The 20672-nt window shown below is 38.1% G+C and overlaps 1 protein-coding gene across 2 annotated transcripts in view; it reads left to right on the top strand.

The window, feature by feature from the left end:
• The window catches only part of LOC124780881 (short-chain dehydrogenase/reductase family 9C member 7-like), a 172440-nt gene that overhangs the window by 127504 nt on the left and 24264 nt on the right, over positions 1-20672 (top strand). Inside the window, exon 8 of one of the 2 annotated variants that reach the window (XM_047253813.1) lies at positions 15637-20544. The exons of the other annotated variant lie outside the window; for it this stretch is intronic. Coding sequence (XP_047109769.1) covers positions 15637-15795 — 159 coding nt within the window. The 3' untranslated portion in view covers positions 15796-20544. Of the gene's footprint in view, positions 1-15636; positions 20545-20672 lie in introns of those variants that run through there. 2 annotated transcript variants of the gene reach the window in all.

Raw genomic sequence — 20672 nt, forward strand, 5'->3', positions numbered from 1 at the left:
ATACCTCCTTCATACCTCTCTACGGCTCCACTTCTGAATTACTTCAAGATGCCAGATCCTCACTTCTCTCTTTAGGCCTTGAACCTCCTGGATTTGAATCCTGCAGTGTGTAATATCGGTCAATTATTGTGTTTTTTAACTGAACTTTTCTGCCAAGAAATGGATAAATCGAGGACAGAGTGAAAATGGAATAAAGGAGAACTGAAGCGTTTGAAACTTTTTGCTACAGAACAATGTTGAAAATTAGATAGACTCATAAGATAAGGCTTGAGGTTCTCCGCAAAATCGGCGAAGAAGGGAACGTATGGAAAACAGTGCCAAGAAGGACAGACAGGATAACAAGATATATGAGGGAATAAAATCCATATTACGAGAGGGAGCTGTAAAGGGTAAATACTGTATGAGAAGATAGAGATTGGAATACGTCCAACAAATAATTGAGATAGTAAGCTGCAAGTGTTACCTCTGGAATGAAGAGCTTAGCGCGGGATAGAAATTCGTGGCGGGCCGCATCAAACCAGTCGGTAGCCAGATGACTCAGAAAATAAATAAATAAAAAGTTAAAAAAACGACTCTTATGGAGGCACAAGTTTTCTTCCAGGTGTCGTCAGTGTAGTGTTCCCATATGAAATGGCGATCAAGTGTGATCCCTTGATACCTCACGGTCGTAACATGAAATAAATAAATAAAATTGCGCATGCTCTCACACGCAATACTTCACCGTAGTCGTGTGTGCTGAGGTCATACTTGGATCATTCCAGCGACCGGCTGAGAATGTTGGGAAGTCCTGACTTGTTTATGGTGTTCCAATGAAGCTCACAGCTTGCAGCATTGTCATCAGAGCTGATCATGGATCACTGGTTCTGAGTCGAGCGGAAGGATTGAACCAGAGACTTGGAAGGTTCTGTGACCACCCAGTCTACGACTTCCTGTACTTGCACCATAGAGTTGACAACTGTAGGGTCCCTCCCAGAATGGTTCAAGTGTTAGGCGAATCGCCATCTGATCCCGATAACGATAGCTGCAGAGGACGCGAAAGAGTCAGTATACGATCCAAATAATTGACCCGAATAAGCAAGAGTATTGAAATCCTAGAATTAACTGCCGAAGCATTCGTAACAAAATGACAGAGTACGAAGCGCTCCCAAAAAGAGTGGAACTCACGTAATATTAGATACAGAAAGCTACTTAAAGCCCAAATTTGTTAGCAGTGAGATTCGTGAGGAAAACTTAAGTATATATTGAAAGGGTAGGCTACTGATAAATGGAGGTGGTGTATTTGTCGCAGTAGATAAGGAAGACAAATTCCTCAAGACATAAATTGAAACTGCATGCGAGACTGTATGGGCAAGACCCAGTATCAGGCAAAACTTATTATCGGATCCTTCTATCGACCAACAAAATAATCTCCACATGTAACCGCAAACTTAGTTCACTAGTGCGTAAGTTCTCCAATTACACTGTGCTCATTGGAGGATACTTTAATCATTCAACAATCAATTGAGAAAATTGCAGCTATATAATTGGTATACGTGACAAGACGTCCTGCGAAACATTACTCAAAGCTTTCTATGAGAACTGCATAGAAAAGATTGTCCGAAATCCTACTCATGATGTAAATATGGTTCAAATGGCTCTGAGCACTATAGGACTTAACATCTGAGGTCATCAGTCCCCTAGAACTTAGAATTACTTAAACCTGACTAACCTAAGGACATCACACACATCCATGCCCGAGGCAGGATTCGAACCTGCAACCGTAGCAGTGCCTAGAACCGCTCGGCCACCCCGACCGGCGGTGGAAGTATAATGGGTCTTATAGCAACAAATAGATATCACTTCTTTGAGGATGTATACACAGAAACTAATATCAATGGTGTAACCTCCCCACAAAAATTTCAAATGCAATATTTAATAGAAATGGAGCCAAAGAAGCAATATCATCCCCACAGAAATATTTAAATACAAAATATAATAATAAATGGGACCCAAGAATAACCTCCCTGCAATCAAATGTACTGACAAAGGCAACAAAATGTGAAATTCGCAATCTGACTCTGGTGTAAGCTCCCACAAAAAAAAATGAAAGTCAATTCAGTGATAAAACAATCTCAGTAATAATGATAATTCAACTAAACCGAAATATCGGTCTTTGGCCCTGTGCAAAAATCAGAATTAAATTCTTACCTCATTGTAACTGCTAGTCAAATTTCTGCTCTTATTCTTGCGCACGGCTTGGAGGAACTGCATTGCAAATAATAATATTCCTTTTTTTTGTGATTTAACTGAAAACTGAAACTTTTCTTTAAGGGAAGTGGAACGAAATTGTTACTTCAATTAAATAAAATCTTTTGTAAAATTGCTTTTGAAATCAAAATTATTATTGGGGGCACTTGTTGGAAATTAATTACAATAAATAAACTTTACATTATCCGATGGTTATCTTAATTAACAGTATACCTCATTCAGCATCTTGACCAGTGTTGCCGACAGACTACATCACACAACCGCACTGGGCTGCTACCACTGACCGACCGCTCTGCATGACGACCACCAGCGTACCGCTCGCAACTGTACTGCACGACTACTACTCACAGACTGCTCGTAACACTCGCGCGGTCAAGCGCATACTAACCACGATAATAGGCTCTCTGGTCAAAGATTTTAACGTGCCTCACCTTCGCTGCTATGTTACATACGTGTTTCATAACCCTCCACTGGGGGGGGGCAAAAATTTGGCAGCGATGGTGAGTCATTTGGACTTGCCATCGCAAGAAATTTTTTACAATTCAAATTTAGTACATAAATTAAATGTTGTGCACACGCACCGAGTACAAAATATATCAGACAAAGACAAAATGTGAGTACAAAACATAGTAGTAAATCAGAAAACTATATATACAAATTATTTGACAGAAAACGAAGTGCACAGGCACTGAAAAAATTCTTTAGCATAAACAGAATGGCAAAATAATCATACACTGAAGTATTGAACATACAGAATGAGTACAAATCATATTGAAAAATGAGAAAAGTGCACAGGCACTGAAGTTTAGTAGAAAACATATTAACACCTAACATAAGTGCACATGCACTGTAGTTCAGAACATATCCTCAAAAATAAAAATATGTATATACAGTATAAAAGACAAGAGTGTACATATACTGTACTTCAGAACAAATCGAAAAAATGTCTTTAGAATTTTCGCAATAAATAAACATAATGGCAAAAAATCATATCGACAAGTGACATAAGTGTACTCGCACTGGAGTTCAGCAAATCTAAAAAAATGTATAGCCCATGAACACAAATGATGTTAACCAAAAAATGATCTTCACTATGTGACAAGAATTAGGATAGGAAAGGGAAGGATTGCATCATGGTTGTAGCACTTTAGATTGCACACAGCTGTTCTGAAAGTCCATATCTTTCCACAGAAGTACAACACCAAGTGACACAATTTGAAGTTCTTTCCCCATCAGAATTTATCAGTGTAGCCAAGACACTGAACTGTCGTAGTAATGTTCCATGTTCTCATCTTGGCAGTACACTAGGTACACCAAACAGTGGGACCATAATAACGTCTTCATCGCTCATGGTGCTGGACAGCATGTCGTGTCAACACCACGCTCTTACAAGGCACACCAACGTAGAATTAGTGCAAAACCAAAGATAGTGCTCCATGATCACTAGGATAGACAGGACAAATGGACATTGCAGTAATTCAGGGTAGTTAGCTCATAAGGTGAAGGACATTAAGTCACATACCATTCTTCATTAGTAGTTTGCGGGATTCATAGCCCAGTTATTGAACATTTCTGTACCATGTATGTAGTATTACAGAAAAATGTTCATTAATTGTTTTACATAGAATCAGTAACCTTCTTTTCCTAGTTACAAAGCATTATTAAATAATCGCATTCTTTTCCAGTTACAAAGTATAGCATAGTTAATTAATCATTTGTTAATCCAATATAGTATTAATCATTAGCCTTCTCCTAATTACAAAGCATTAGTAAACAATCGCATTCTTTTCCAGTTACAAAGTATGGCATAGGTAATTAATCATTTGTCATTCCAATACAGTAAGAATCATTAGCCTTCTCCTAATTACAAAGTATTATTAAACAATCGCATTCTTTTCCAGTTACAAAGTATGGCATAGTTAATTAATCATTTGTCATTCCAATACAGTAAGAATCATTAGCCTTCTCCTAATTACAAAGTATTATTCAACAATCGCATTCTTTTCCAGTTACAAAGCGTAATTAATCATTTGTCATTTGAATATAGTAAGAATTATTAGCCTTCTCCTAATTACAAAGCATTATGAAACAATCACATTCTTTTCCAGTTACAAAGTATAGCATAGTTAATTAATCATTTGTCATTCCAATAGTAATCTCATTCTTGTCCAGTTACAAAGCATAATTAATCCCTTGTCATTTCAATATAGTAAGAATCATTAGCTTTTTTTTCTAATTACAAAGCATTATCAAACAATCACATTCTTTTCCAGTTACAAAGTATAGCATAGTTAATTAATCATTTGTCATTCCAATATAATATTAATCATTAGCCTTCTCCTAATTACAAGCATTATTAAACAATCACATTCCTTTCCAGTTACAAAGTATGGCATAGTTAATTAATCATTTGTCATTTCAATATAGTAAGAATCATTAGCTTTTTCCTAATTACAAAGCATTATTAAACAATCACATTCTTTTCCAGTTACAAAGTATCAACATTGAAAACAAGAGCTAATTAATGGCATAATTAATAACATAATTCATTGAGTGACATTAATTATTGGCACTCAGTGGGCAGCAAGTATTGAATAGAATAAAACATTGTTCATCATTCAGTATTATTCAGATCATTACGAAGTCATTATTAAAAATCAGTTAGTTATTGTCATAGCATTAATAATCATGGCCATTATAAGTAGTCTCATTACAATAAAACATTGTTCCTCATTCAGTATTATTCAGATCATTACGAAGTCATTATTAAAAATCAGTTAATTACAGTCATAGCATTAATAATCATGAGCATTTTAAGTAGTCTCATTACAATAAACAGTGGCAGTTATTAGCCAGTTACAAAGCATTATTTTATATATATATATATATATATATATATATATATATTTTTATTTTTAAGAAGTCATTACTGAAGTGACATACTATTCAGAGCTGATCAGCATTACTCAGAACTTTCTGAAACTGGTATCACTATTTGGGACTGGTAATACATTTTTTGTTAGCAATGCATTGCGTTGGGATCGATAATTAATTGCTGAGGCATAACACTATTTGCTTTTGACCTATTGCTGCAAATGAGGATAGGTAACGTCATTCGTCATGAGTCAGCTGTAGCAAGGTTATGTAACAAGGCGGTATATGTGGTCACATTTATAAATGATAAACACAAATGGGTAAAAAATAAAAATGCAAGTACTAGAACAGGTATAATAAGTAACAGGTTTAGTAAGTATCATGAAAAACTTCTCCTGAAAAAAAATACAAAATGGATTATTGAGCTGAAAGAAGAAACGCACACTATGCTGAAAAGTAGTGAACTTCGAATTAACAGGTAGTGAAATGTGTATAAAAATGTGTTTCATAGCTGTCCTTTCCAAAACCTTCAGTCATTATACTGTGCAATATAACACCTGCTGTCAAAACGAACTGCAACAAATACTTAAATAACTACATAGCCTAAATATAACTTCAACATTATCCTCATCTGCAAAGAAAACTTCATTATCCATATCATCAAAACTCCAATATCATCATCACCTGTAAAGAAAAACTTCATTATTCATAGTAGCATACTCTTCTTCATTATTCATCAGCATTCATTATCATCCGCAAAAAATCACTTCATTACTCATTATACAACTAATCCTTATCTCTAACATATTTCATCACTAAAACTAAGATGTGCAGTTCTGTCTGACAGCCTGCATAAATCACCTTGTATTCTGAAAGAAAAAATTAGTTAAGACTGCTATTCTACGATGAGTATAGTATATTCTTGTTAATGCTTGTTAATCCTGATCCATTTACTCTTCCTCATAAAGTTATTGCATCCTCTTTCGTTTATTCCGTAGGTGAAATTCCCATTTCTGTTGAATTTATTTCTTACACGCATCATTTCTTTCTGAAATTGATGAACAAAGATTAATGTCCTGCATTTAAATCATATACCCACTAAATAATGACTACTTTATGGTGACATAATTAACCATACAGCATAACATGACAGAAAACGTAATATGTCAAAGACATTGACAGTGTTCAGATGCAAAAATGTACACAGAATATCACAATGCAGCAGCAAAAAATATAAAACAGTCATGATCTTGAGATGGCATAAGGCAAAAAATGTCAAAGTCGACTGGTGTGTGTTATATCTTAACTATTTCACAATACATACAAACAAAACTTGAAAACAATCATACACACAAAAAAATGGAAAATGTTCACAGTCTGATGTGTAACGACAAGAAAAGCGACCTGCTAACCTTACCTTGCCGGGCACTTGCCAAGAAAAAATACGATAATCATCAGTAGTTAGTCATGTGAATATAATTGCATAAGTAAATGGCATCATAGTGTGTTGAATCATAAAGTGGTTTCACTCAATAAACGGTTTAATGTTTGAGATATGGTGGTTGCCTTTCGATTTTCTGGTTCTCAAAGTTTCTACGTGTACAACATTGGGGTGAGGGATGCTGCGAATCCGATATGGACCTGCGTATAGAAGTTCAAATTTACTGCACTTACCTTTTATTCTGCTGGATAAATAGTGTGTACGTACTAATATTTTCTGTCCAACGTGAAAGTCGCGGCGTGTACAAACCTGTTTTTGCTGTCTTCTCCGGCGGTCTGCGGCACGTTTGATGTTGTTCAGCGCAATGTCAATTATTTCGTGGTGTCTTAGTCGACGACATTTAGGAAAATTTACTAATTCTTTAATTTTGTTTGGTGGTTCAACGTTTTTCAATATAACAGACGGAGATAGCATAGTGGATTCATTTGGAATAGAATTAATTACATCTTGGAATGAGAGTATGTGTGTATCCCAATCAATATGTCTTTTGTGGCAGTATATTCTACACAGTTTACCAATTTCTTTCATTAACCGTTCACAAGGGTTCGAAGAAGCGTGGTACTTGGATATATAGATCGGAGAAATGTTTCTGGCTCGTAACATGCGTGTCCACACGCCACATCGAAATTGTGATCCATTGTCAGAAATCACTTTCATCACATGCCCTACATGAAATAGAAAATGTTTCACAAATGCTTTCGAAACAGTTTTAGCAGTAGCTTTGCGTAATGGAGTGAAAGTAACAAATTTTGAAGTGAGCTCAACAGCGACAAAGATGTAGCAAAAACCTCTGTTAGTTCTCGGAATCGGACCAAAAATATCTACTGCGGCCATGTGTCTTAATTTAACAGGTATAATGGGATATAATGGAGGAATATGTGAAGTGGTGTCTGATTTAGCTTTCTGGCAAATTTTACAAGACGCTAAAACTCGTCGTATACGTTTCTCCATGTTGGCAAAATAACAGTTCTGTCTCAGTATAAGAAAACATTTTCGTGCTCCGTAATGTACGTAACTTAAATGAGTGTACCAAATTAATTTGTTAACCAGTTCGTCAGGAATGCATAATAACCAATTGTTGCTGTCAGGATGAGAGCGGCGAAACAGAATGTCATTGCATACAGTGTAATGGTTTCTAATCGTAACATTTTTCCTATCTTGCCAAAGGTGTTTAATTTCTTTCCACACATTGTCTTTATTTTGCTCTTGTGCTATGTCCTGTAATGACGATGAAATAAAATTTTCAAATGCTACTTGCTGAATGTACATGACACTGAAATTTGTTTTGCAGAAGTTGGTTGCTACGTCTTGCTGATTGTTGCTGAGAGAACGCGATAGTGCGTCTGCTATAACATTTTGTGTGCCGGGAATGTGAACTATTGTAAAATTAAATTCCTGTAAATAAAGTTTCCATCTGCTTAATCTGTCGTGAGTAAATTTAGCCGAAAGTAAAAATTGTACCGCTCTGTGGTCTGTGTAGACGGTGGTATGTATGCCATAAAGAAAGTGCCTAAATCTCGTGAAAGCCCATACAACACATAATTTTTCAAGTTCTGTAACAGAATAATTTCGTTCAGCAGGTGACAGAATGCGACTTGCAAATGCGATGTTTTTAATTACTATTGAACCATCTTCTTCAATTTCCTGGAAAATGTGTACGCCTAAAGCGGTGTTAGAACTGTCGGTGGCAATGGAAAAATTTCTAGTAAGATCTGGGTGCGATAACAGTGGAGCATTCAACAAAGCATGCTTCAGGTTCATGAATTCAGAATGTGCTTGCTTATCCCAAGACCAAATAGTGTTTTTACCTGTTAATTGGCATAATATAGGTGTGTCTAAAGCAGAGTGATGAATAAATTTACGAAAAAAGTTAATTAAGCCCAAAAAACTGCGTAATTGCTTCTTTGTCGTAGGAACAGTAATGTCACGTAGAGCTTGAAGTTTTTCCGGATCAGGTGCAATGCCTTCTGCTGAAATTACGTGTCCAAGAAATTTTATAGAAGTTTTGCCAAAATGCGATTTACTAAGGTTAACTGTAAGTCCTTGTGCATGAAAAGTTTGTAACAGTTGTTCAAGAATCAGATTGTGTTCGGACCAGTTAGCTTCTGCGATAAGAATGTCGTCTACATACGTCGTAATTCTGTCCTTAAGTTCTGTCGGAAGTATTGTGTTCAAACCGCGAATAAAGGCTGCTGAAGAAATAGTTAAGCCGAACGGTAATTTGCAAAATTGATAACAGTCGCCAAAACAAAGAAATGCTGTGTATTTTCTACAATTCGGATGAAGTTGAATTTGCCAAAATCCCGATTTCAAATCTAATGTAGAATAAATAGCAGTACCGTGAAATTTCTGTAGAAGTTCCTCTAATGTCTGTGGTCGATCAGTTTCATTAATAATAATGTCATTAATGTGACGTGAATCAAGTACAAGGCGAAGTGAGCCATCTTTTTTCTTAACAATATGCAACGGGTTTATGTACGGACTAACTGCCGGTTCTATAATTCCTTGGTCGAGCATATCCTGCAATTCTTTTTTAACTTGTTTTCTATGAATATACGGAATAGGATAATGCTTAGCTTTAAATGTATCGTGCTGTTTGACTTGAAATTCATACATAAATCCGGACATAGTACCAGGAACATTGTCAAAGACTGGAGCTTGCTGTAAAAGAATTTTGTATAATTGCGTTCGTTCGTCGTCTGTAGTTGCACTGCTCTCTTTACCTTATCAGAAATCATTTGCATTACGTCGTAGTCAACTTCGTCTGGAGTATTATAGTTGTGTACGTACGTATCTGTGAACAATGTGGGATTACAGGCTATGTTACGTGTTGCGGAAATGACCTCTGTGCGGTTAATTGTTTGCTCTTCCGCAGATAGTGAGTGCTGAAATTCTATAGCAAATTGTATATTTTCATCCTTTAACATTAAATAAGAATTCTGAAAATCAATGACTGCGTCGTGTTGTACCAGAAAATTCGTACCTAAAATTATGTCTGTTGTCAATAAAGGAACAATCCAAAAATTTGAGTGGAAAGTATGACCTCCAATACAAAATGATAAATGCGTCTGTAATTTAACGTCTACACCTTTACTCGATACTGCTCCCTTCACTTTGGTTTTGCCTAAAGGTAATGTCGGATAAGTATTCTCTTTGTTGCACTCGTTAAAAGTCTCCTCATTTATTACTGATATAGGTGATCCGGAATCAATTACTGCTGAGAATTTCGATGGACCAATTCTAATTTCGATGGCAGGATGTGAAATAGTTTTCTCAACAAATGGTCTTTCCTGCAAGAGAGTGTCTCTGATATCGTCAAAAGTAATTACATTTTCACGAACAACATTTTGCGTGTCAAAGGTAGTGCTTGTATTATTGGAAGATGCGATCTGTACAGTATCTAGTCAGATTCTATCTGACGTGTTATTGTTATTAGGAGGATTCTGTGGCATTTCTAATATTTGCACAGTTCTATTACTTCTTCCAGACGTATTACGCTCTGGATGATACCTACTGTCGGGTTCATTCATGAGAATAGGGTCTTGTGTAAAATTTTGCTGTTGGTATGTCCGACTGTTGTTAGATGTACGCTGAAAATTGTTCTCATTATTTTTACGTCTGTCGTAATAGTCATTCCTATACGGTGTATTGCGATAGGAATTGAAATACTGCCTTCTTTGTACGTAGTTGTTTCCTTGCTGACGTACGTTACTATTTGTTGTATCAGGGACTATACGTGCTCGCGGTGGAACATTAAAGCCTGGTTGACCTTGTGCATTACATTGTTGGTTATGTATTCCAACCGGCTGACTTTCATGCTGTTGTGGTGGAAAACGTCTATTGTTACCAAAATGTGCTTCCTGTTGCTGAAAATTTTGACGATATTGATAATCTGAATTTTGTCTGTGATTTAAGTTCTGGTAGTTGTCGTTCCTAAAGCGTCTGTTACTTTTCCTATTGAAATTACGTCCCTGATCATAATTACCGTAAGTTTGTTGACCTTGGTTATTATACGAAAGGTTTTTGTTTACAAAAGAATAATCAGATTGCTGTACTTCCAAGAGCTGTAAAAGATCTCTGAATGCTGAAATGTTTTCTTTTTGCTGGCCCGTTAGAAGCGACACTCGTAATGACCGTGGTAATTTAGAGATGCATAATTGTATAAGTGCGGATTCACTGTACGGTTCACTTAGGTACTGGTTTTGTTGCACCATATGCTCAAAAAATTGCGTCACACTCGGAAAATTTGAGTTCTCGTAATTCGGCAAACTAATTAACTGATCTTTAATTCCGCGCTGTGTCGTCTTCGACCAGTACGCTGACAGAAAAGCATTCTGAAATTCCTCTACCGAGTAACACTGTCTCGCGATCGGTCTCATACGAGTTGCCGGTTCGCCTTCCAAAAAACTGCAAATAAATTCAAGTTTGTGTGTTACAGGCCAAGTCGGTGGAAGAGCAAAACTAAATTGTTGAATCCAATCCAGTGGGTGAATCTGCGTTCTATCGTTTTTGAAAACCTTAAACTTTCTCACTGACAGAAAATGTTTGTAGTCGAAATTATCATCTCTGTATGATGGAACAGGTTCAGGATCGTAAGAGAATCTATTGAACTGTGGTTGATCGGAATCTAAGTCCCGTACTCTCTGTAGATTACCCAAATTATACGCGCGGCGTGAGTCTGACACATGTTCATAAAGTGGCGTCTGTTGTGGTATGTTATTAACTGAAATGTTTTTCATCTCTGTTACTTCTTGTTGTAAATTTGATAACTTCCTACGTAACGTGTTGTTAGATGAATCGATCTCATTAATTGTCTGCTGTAAATTTTGAAATTCAGGTGTTTGGATAAATGAAACCGGTGCAGTATCGTCTGATTTATTGTCATTAGTATTTTCGATAACATCAATACGACTGGCAAATTCATCACATTTTTCAGTCAGTATTTTAACCTGATCATCGGTTTTAGAATCAGACGCATTAATCTGTTTTTGCAACTTACGCGTAGTTTCGCTCAGTTTTTTAACATCAGCTTTGATGACATCGCAATCCTGTGTTAGATCTAATTGTTCGAATCTGTCTGTCACTGTTTGAATATTTACTGTGTGTGTATCTGTTTTTGATTTAAGATCAGAAATTTCATCCCGTAATTCCGCGTTCAACTGTTCTATGGTATTAATTTTGTCGGACACTGTAGTAATATTATTGTCTACATACGTTTTTGCCTTCGCAAACATTTTACGTTTGTCTTCCTGTCTCTGTGCTGTGATTGTTTCCATTACTTGTCGTTTTACTTTGTTTTGATCCTGAATAAATTTACGGAAACGCGTATCACTGTTTTGTATGTGAAGATTAAAGCGTTCGTCAATCTGAGTGTTCTGTTGGTCGAATTTCGCGTCGATCTTTTCATCCATTGTGCGCGAAAGTTCTGCTGTCATTGCTTTAAACTCATCACGTAATTGTGTAGCTTTTTCAGAGCATTGTTTAGCGACTCCGCTAATTTCGTCTCTGAGTGTTTCTGTTGCGGCTGTTTGCATTTCCCTTAATTCTTGCGCAACAGACTTAATTTCTTCGCTATTTTTCCGTGAACAAGCCTCAATTTCCACGCGCAACTGTTCCTTAGTGTCATGGCACTGCGCGGCAACGGCTCTAATTTGTTCACTAAGCTGTTTGGAATTGTCATCCAATTTTTCATTCTGTTGTCTGACCTGTTCACTAAGTTGTTTGAGATTTTCGTTATTATTGTCTAATTTTTCATCCAAGTATTGTTTGAGTTTTTCGTTCTGTTGTTTGAAATTCTCATTCTGTTGTCTGACCTGTTCACTAAATTGTTGTTTGAGCAATCTTGCCATAATTTGTTCAAAGCCAAAGTTAGCGTTTATACTCTCTGTGCTGTTTAGTGGTGGATCTGGAACTTTCTCGCTTACTGTAACCATTTGGTTATTCTGAGATTTAGAAAAAGGTTTGTCAGTCGGATGTACACTGTCAGACATTATTTCGGAATTAAATAAATCCGTCCTACTTTCAGTACACTGTTCATTTTCACTAGACAAATTTGTCTGTACGTTACTTGAATTTTCCAAATCGGGTGTGTTAAGCTCGGCAGCGCTCATTACAATAGAGCGTTCTGCGTCATCAATTGTCGTCAAATTAACAGACGAGACAATTGAGTTCGTTTGTTCATTATCAGGGTAAAAGTCATCATTATTGGTTGGAATGCACTGATTGTCAGTGAACGCAGGATTGTCACAATTACTATCGGTCACGTTGTTTAAGTCGGTAATTTCGTTCATAATACCTCGCGATACACTATTCACAGTCTTTCGCGGCATTTTTACTATAGTCAAAATTTTTCACAAAATAGATAAGCACAATGCAAAAACAACACACAAATACAACAGAGCAAACGAATTGTCGTTGATCTGTGGAAAGAAAGTCACAAATTTAGTAAAAGCGTAGCGCCAAATCCTAATTATATCTAAGCAAATAAGAGCAGATATCTGACTGTTGTTCAAAAGACTCTCAACGAAATACGATCCCGGACTGGGTGTCGCCAAGTGTAACCTCCCCACAAAAATTTCAAATGCAATATTTAATAGAAATGGAGCCAAAGAAGCAATATCGTCCCCACAGAAATATTTAAATACAAAATATAATAATAAATGGGACCCAAGAATAACCTCCCTGCAATCAAATGTACTGACAAAGGCAACAAAATGTGAAATTCGCAATCTGACTCTGGTGTAAGCTCCCACAAAAAAAAATGAAAGTCAATTCAGTGATAAAACAATCTCAGTAATAATGATAATTCAACTAAACCGAAATATCGGTCTTTGGCCCCGTGCAAAAATCAGAATTAAATTCTTACCTCATTGTAACTGCTAGTCAAATTTCTGCTCTTATTCTTGCGCACGGCTTGGAGGAACTGCATTGCAAATAATAATATTCCTTTTTTTTGTGATTTAACTGAAAACTGAAACATTTCTTTAAGGGAAGTGGAACGAAATTGTTACTTCAATTAAATAAAATCTTTTGTAAAATTGCTTTTGAAATCAAAATTATTATTGGGGGCACTTGTTGGAAATTAATTACAATAAATAAACTTTACATTATCCGATGGTTATCTTAATTAACAGTATACCTCATTCAGCATCTTGACCAGTGTTGCCGACAGACTACATCACACAACCGCACTGGGCTGCTACCACTGACCGACCGCTCTGCATGACGACCACCAGCGTACCGCTCGCAACTGTACTGCACGACTACTACTCACAGACTGCTCGTAACACTCGCGCGGTCAAGCGCATACTAACCACGATAATAGGCTCTCTGGTCAAAGATTTTAACGTGCCTCACCATCGCTGCTATGTTACATACGTGTTTCAATGGCCATGGGGCATGATAGCAACAGTGATTACCAAAGTACAAAAGGCAACTGAAACAATTATAAGGATTTATGTGTTCAACAAACTAGATAAAGAGGCTGCAGTGCCGTATCTCAATACGGCACGCGAAACATTCAGCTCTAGAGAGGAGCATGTAAAAGAACTGTGGTTGAGGCTTAATAGGTTAGCTGACCATGCACTTGGTAGATATGTACGTAGTAGAACAGTTTATGATGGGAAGTACCCTCTATGGTACAACCTACAGTTGCCGGCCGCTGTGGCCGAGCGGTTCTAGGCGCTTCAGTCCGGAACCGCGCAACTGCTACGGTCGCAGGTTCGAATCCTGCCTCTGGCATGGGTGTATGTGATGTCCTTAGGTTAGTTAGGTTTAAGTAGTTCTATGTTCTAGGGGACTGATGACCTCAGATGTTAAGTCCCTTAGTGCTCAGAGCCATTTGGCCAATTTGAACCACTGTACAGTTCTATAGAATCAGATGCTGTTGCAATGTAGGAATGAAAAAAGTAAAGGGTATAGATAGGGAGATCATGAACCAAGCATATTTGGCTGTCAAGAAGGCGACTAACGTAGCAGATTGTTATCGAATGATCTCACAATAAATCCAAAGAAATTCTGGTCATGTGAACTGAAATTGAGGATAGCAGAGCAAAAGAAAAACTCTGAACCTCATTTTGAGACGTTCATTTACGAATGAAAATCCATGAGTATTTCACCAATTTAACTCTCTCACCACTGCAAAGATGAGTGATACAGATACTAGTGTCAGTTGTGTTGAAAAACAGCTGAACTCGCTAAAACTAAAGAAAGCTCCAGAGACCGATGGAGTCCCCATCAGATTCAATACCGATTTTACGGCTGAGTTAGCCCTTCTTTTAACGGTAATCTACAGCAGATCCCTCGAACAAAAAACAATGCCCAGTGGTTGGAAGAAAACCCAGGTGACGCCCATTTGCAAGATGTGTACCAGAAGTGATCCAAAGAACTACCGTCCACCATCTTTGACATCTCTTTGTTGTAGAATATTAAAACGTATTCTGAGCTCGAACAGAATGACCCTTCCATATCAACGGTTCCGAAAACATCGAACTTGCACTTTACTCGCTTAACAGCCTCAAAGAAATGGATTAACGCAGTGAGGTAGATCCAAAATTTCACTCAGTACCACACCTACAGTTATTATCAAATGTACCATCGTACTGAGTATCAAACGAAATTTGCGACTAGATGGTGGATTTGTTGGTAGAGAGGACGCAGTATGTTGTTACCTTGGATAGAGAATTGTTGACAGATGTAGAAATAACTTCGGGGGTGCGCCAGGGAAGACTGTACCACCTGCTAAAAAATACTGCGTCACATTTATTCAGACCTTGTAATGAATAAACTGATAAACAAGCTACATCCACTAGTTTGGTGGTACTCCTTTGTTTATCTTGCTAAGTGAATTTCATGATGTATAAATTTCTGAACACTGATCGATGTTCTGAGTATATTATCATATAGTAGTCGGCATTTAAGATCCTTTAGAAACGTCGAGAAGTGCTTCAATAACCACGCTACAAGGCTCTCGTTTAGAATGTTCAATAACTCTTGCCTGGTTTTCGTTGTTTCAGGTGCGGCGGATTCCTGGACTGTGGGAGAGAGTTGTTTACGTGATACTGCCACAGCTACCTTATTACATGAAGGACATCATTATGTTCCTGGTTTTCCAGTGGAGAATGACCTTATCGCCTCAAGCGAAAAGCTCAGAGAACCATAGCGAAACGCACTGAAATTACTGAGGAAAACACTCTTCCCTTTCCTCCATCTCTTACCGCTTTTTTCTAGTATTTCGTCAGTGACCAACGCCTCCTTCTCGGTAGAAGGCTACAATACAAAGGATTGTGGTCTCAGTAATCTCCTCGTGACGCGTTTAGACGGGAGGAAAGTGTGGATAGCGTGAATAGTGTCGATAATGGCCACTTGGAGCGTAGATTTTACTCAGGACGAAAGCCTACGTTACTCACTTCAAATAACGTATGATTAGTTAAAAATGTGTTTAACCTCTTTTCACTTGCACCATTTGTGACTAGGTGTTCACGAAATAAAGATCATCGGGGTAGACACCTAGGATTAATCACCGAAGTACAGACACCGAGTTTGTTTTTCAAATAGAACCATGGTATTTTTTCGTCAGAAGAACAGATCATAAACGGCAAACTCAGTAATTTATTTTTTTTTTTTTTTAATCTGACATTGGATATGGTGATTTCTGTGCTGTTACGGCCGTTAGAATTGCGAACTGGCCAGATGTTACTCTGTAAATTTTTATCAGATCTGCAAAAGAGTTCTGTCACTGAATTTGTAACTGCTTCTGGCGCAAAAAGAATCTCGTGTCTAGACTTACTTAACTAGGTGTTAGTGGCAGTTGTATATTTTTAATATGATTTTCGGTAGCTTATACAATCACAATTAATCTACAATCAATTTTATACAGCACATGATAGATTTCCCAAAAAGCCACCACTAAACTCAATGCACTTTTCTGCTCTCAGGATAACATATTGCCTACCTGTTCTTAGAGCATCCTTAGGTCCCTCTATGGGGGAGTGGTAGGGGCGGTAGCAGCGTTCAAGATTCGATCTAGAAGTTCATCTCGTTTATCTGTCTCTTTTTTCTATACTTTTCTTCTTCACAAAGCATAGTAACAAAACAGAAAATGTGTTGGTTGGATGCTATCTCATACGTATGGTAGAGTGTGTAAGATCTGTAAGTGCGTTTCATTTATTATGAGTAATGAAGCGTATTTGCCTATAATTGAAAGAAATCATGATGTGTCATTCCTCCCTCGAAAAGAACATGACCATTAACGAAAAATACGGTACTGCAGTGCCTGTGTTATTCTGAATTATGATGCAAGGTTCCTTTGTAAATGCATGCATATCCAAAAGAACAGCCGCTGTGGCGACTACAGCTATCATGAAATACACGAAATGTAATGTCGAATATGGACAACCATCAACAGTATAAAGGAATGACGACAAGGAAAATTTGTGTCGGACCTGGATGCGAACCCCCATTTTCCGCTTATCGCTAGCAGTCGCCTTACCATTTGGCTAACCGAACACGACTCACGGTCACATCCAAACTTCCATATGCCGCCAACCATGTGTCTACAACCATTACTCCTACATCCATTATGTATATTCCCAAACAGGGGAAACGTTTTACTTGAATGTCACGCTGCACGGGAATATACATAATGGATGTACGAGCACCGGTTGTAGACACATGGTTGGCGGCATAAGGAAGTTTGGGTCTGGTTGTGAGTTGTGCTTAGATAGCCGAATGGTAAGGTTACTTGATTTGAGGGAGGGGACCAAACAGTGAGGTCATCGGTCCCATCGGCTTAGGAAAGTATGAGGAAGGAAGTTTGCTGTGCCCTGTCGATGAAACCATCCCGGCATTTGCCTGAAGCGATTTAGGGAAATCACGGAAGACCTAAATCAGGATGGTCGGACGCGGGTTTGAACCGTCGTCCTCCCGAATGGGAGTCCTGTGTGCTACCCACTGCACCACCTCGCTCGGTGCCAAATGGTAAGGTGACTGCACGCGACAAGTGGGAAAATGCAGGTTCGAGTCCCGGCCCGGCACAACCTTTCACTGTCGTCATTCCATTACACAGCTGACGGTTGTCCGTCCATATTCGCAAATGCTTTTCATATATTAACGACAAGCATCAGTGTGCATGAGATGCATTCTGTCTCGGAAATCTTTCGTAATAGAACATTTTTGCTTCGAAAGAACATGTCCTTCTTTCATACCCCGTGTAAGTCAAATTCTAAGGTACTATGTCTCAGTCTGCCAGAAGATATTTTTCTGTGCGTAAACCAACCTTTAGGAAACGGGAAATGCTGTATTTGTTATTTTTATCTCTTTCGTTGTAAACTTTCTACTTTTAGGGCAGAAAAAGATTGCAAACCTGTGGGTAATGGTTTCCAATCTGCCAACATTAACATAAGAAAATAGGAACTGGATTAGTGCCGTATTCTTATTTTGGGCACAACAATTGTCTGAGGATATGAACAGATGTCTAATATCCCCATCAGTATATTCTCAAAGTAATGATTCAGAAAGCTGACTACCTCATTTGCCCTTTTCTTTCCAGTGGATTCGTCATTCTTACAAAACTGCACTGTCTTATTCTTGGGTCCATGAACACAGAAGTTATACACTCGAAGTTGCCGACTGTACAGGGCATCAGTAGATGATACCTTGGGCAGTGGTATGTTCTACAGTTCGTCAATACACAGTGTTTCGACAGTAAGCTCCTCCCGTGCTTCTGCAGTTCCTGTAGAAACAATCAGCTTTTCTAAGACGCAACTCTTCCTCAGTTATAAGTTGCTTCTTTTCTTCTTCAAATGCAGTACTTCTCACTTGATTTGCTATTGATTTGAAAGTACCTGTAGTAGAAATCATCCGAGACAATAGGTTTATAGCTCTTACCCTCTACGTTCAAAATATGCTGGTCTCGCTCATATTTCTCCAAATACATCTGGTATATCCTGCTCAAATTTAACTCAGGAGACAAACAACATTTATTACTCTGCTTCCTGCAGTAGTGGGATGAACATTTCGGAGAACTTTTAATGTTAATGATTTCTGGGATGACATTGGGCCTGGTTTCATGTTTTCCTCTCTTGTCCTGTGGACGTGTAATGTTTGCTGCTATGTAACTTACAATGCGCTCTATACGCTTTTTGCTGTTTTCATATACTGGACTGAATCTATCTTGCATAGCTTAAATTCCTTTGGTCCCAACCTAACCTAAAAAGAAGCAATATAGTATGAAACTCCACTATCCTACACAGCAACACATAAACAGACATACATTTCTGAAAGTGTTGCATTTCACATGTACCTTATAATCGAAACGGCTAGTTCGAGAAGCCCTTGCCTGTGTTGTTGGTCTGCGTTTCACGACGCTAGATAACGTTATTAAGTAACTTAAGTATGACTCTCATTGTTCTTGATACTCTGTTTCACGGAAGTATGTTAAGATATTATTTTCTCGTGATGTGTAAGTATCGACAAGCAGTTTCCCTAGCATTTTCAGTCTTTATCAGGCTTCTTACTTGTTACAATTTTTCCCGCAACACCTGTATATTCTTTACCCCCAGCACATTTCAACTTCCTCAGATTCCTTTTCGACCTCATTGGATTTCTATATCGCTTTCGACCGCTTTGACGACTCACATTTATATTTTCCCTTGAAGATTCACTTCCTGTATCATTACTGGGGTTAAATTCACTGCCTGAATCTGCACAAGGTTCGCTCACATCACTATCGTCCGCCATGTCTCCAGCTAACAACTGGAGAAACCAAAGCCACATGCGCAGGAGCCGGCATGTGCTTCTCTCTACCGAGCGATAGCTCAACCGCTCTGGGGAAGAGAGAGGTACATCCTGGAGGTGCCGCTCTCCTGCCCAAAATGCAAAACGATAAACTTTCAATCACCTGTATTATCATCAGTTTCCAAAGATGCAACTAATTTTACTGCACACATAGGAGCGATGAACGGTTTTTCGTGAATTTTGAAGCTACCCACCTCTTGCACCAAACCCTTCAATTGTTGCCCTCTCCAGTCTACAAATGATTTATGCAATATCCAGAGAGACACGATAAAAATAGGGAAACAGTGGCGACTCTGGAACAAATATACACACTGGCTGTTGCTCGGAACCTATCAGGTGGAGGCTATAAGCCGTTTAGCTTCACTAAACTTGACGTCACAGGATACTCGCCCCTTGTCTGTCAAGTGAAAAGCCACGTCTTCCTTCCCTCCCCCCCCCCTCTCTAGAAACCCTAGTATTTTAGTGGGTACCAAAATAAAGCAGCCAATTAAACTGCAGCTGCAAGGCTATGTAAACAACATTTGAATTGTGTAAAAATGCCGCTATATTCAAAGATAGTTGGCTCTGAATTAGGTATATTGGCGCCAGCGCGCACACACACACACAGACAACACACACACACACACATACGTTTGAAAACGTATTTATATGAATTTTTTGCACCAGTTTCAAAATAGGATAAGTACATAAGCTTTGTCGTAACTATAAATCAGGGTAATGCGTTACGGACTTCAGTGCAAGAATTGGCTGGATGAGTGAGTGAGAGAGAGAGAGAGAGAGAGAGCAGCCAGAGACCGAGAAACGAGAGAGGGGGGTGGGGGGGGGGAGGAGAAACATTGAGCTAGTGCAAGAGAGATGGCTCCTCATATATTCAGTGACAGTGTATGATTAATACGCCTAGCTGGCTGCTAAGATGTAACACATGTCAGCTCTGCTTGTTCTGATGTTATGTACCATATCTTTCTATATTTCTGTAATGCTGCATGAAGCACAAGCAGACTTGCATACAGGTATTACAGAAGGAATGGGGGGCAAAACCCAAACAAACAAATTGTAGATACAAATGTTATATTTTTTTTAGATTTTCTTATAATAAATCACAAGAGTTTAGTTGTACTGTGTATTTACATTCAATGTTTTGTATATATCTCACATTTATTTATTTATTTACATTTCAGTGTAGTCTTTTTACATACACTCTAGCCAGAACGAGTGGTATTCAGAGAATAAGTTTCACAACGTTTTTAAATTTTCA

The sequence above is a fragment of the Schistocerca piceifrons genome, chromosome 1 (genome assembly GCF_021461385.2).
Source record: "Schistocerca piceifrons isolate TAMUIC-IGC-003096 chromosome 1, iqSchPice1.1, whole genome shotgun sequence".
In the NCBI taxonomy this organism is placed as follows: domain Eukaryota; kingdom Metazoa; phylum Arthropoda; class Insecta; order Orthoptera; family Acrididae; genus Schistocerca; species Schistocerca piceifrons.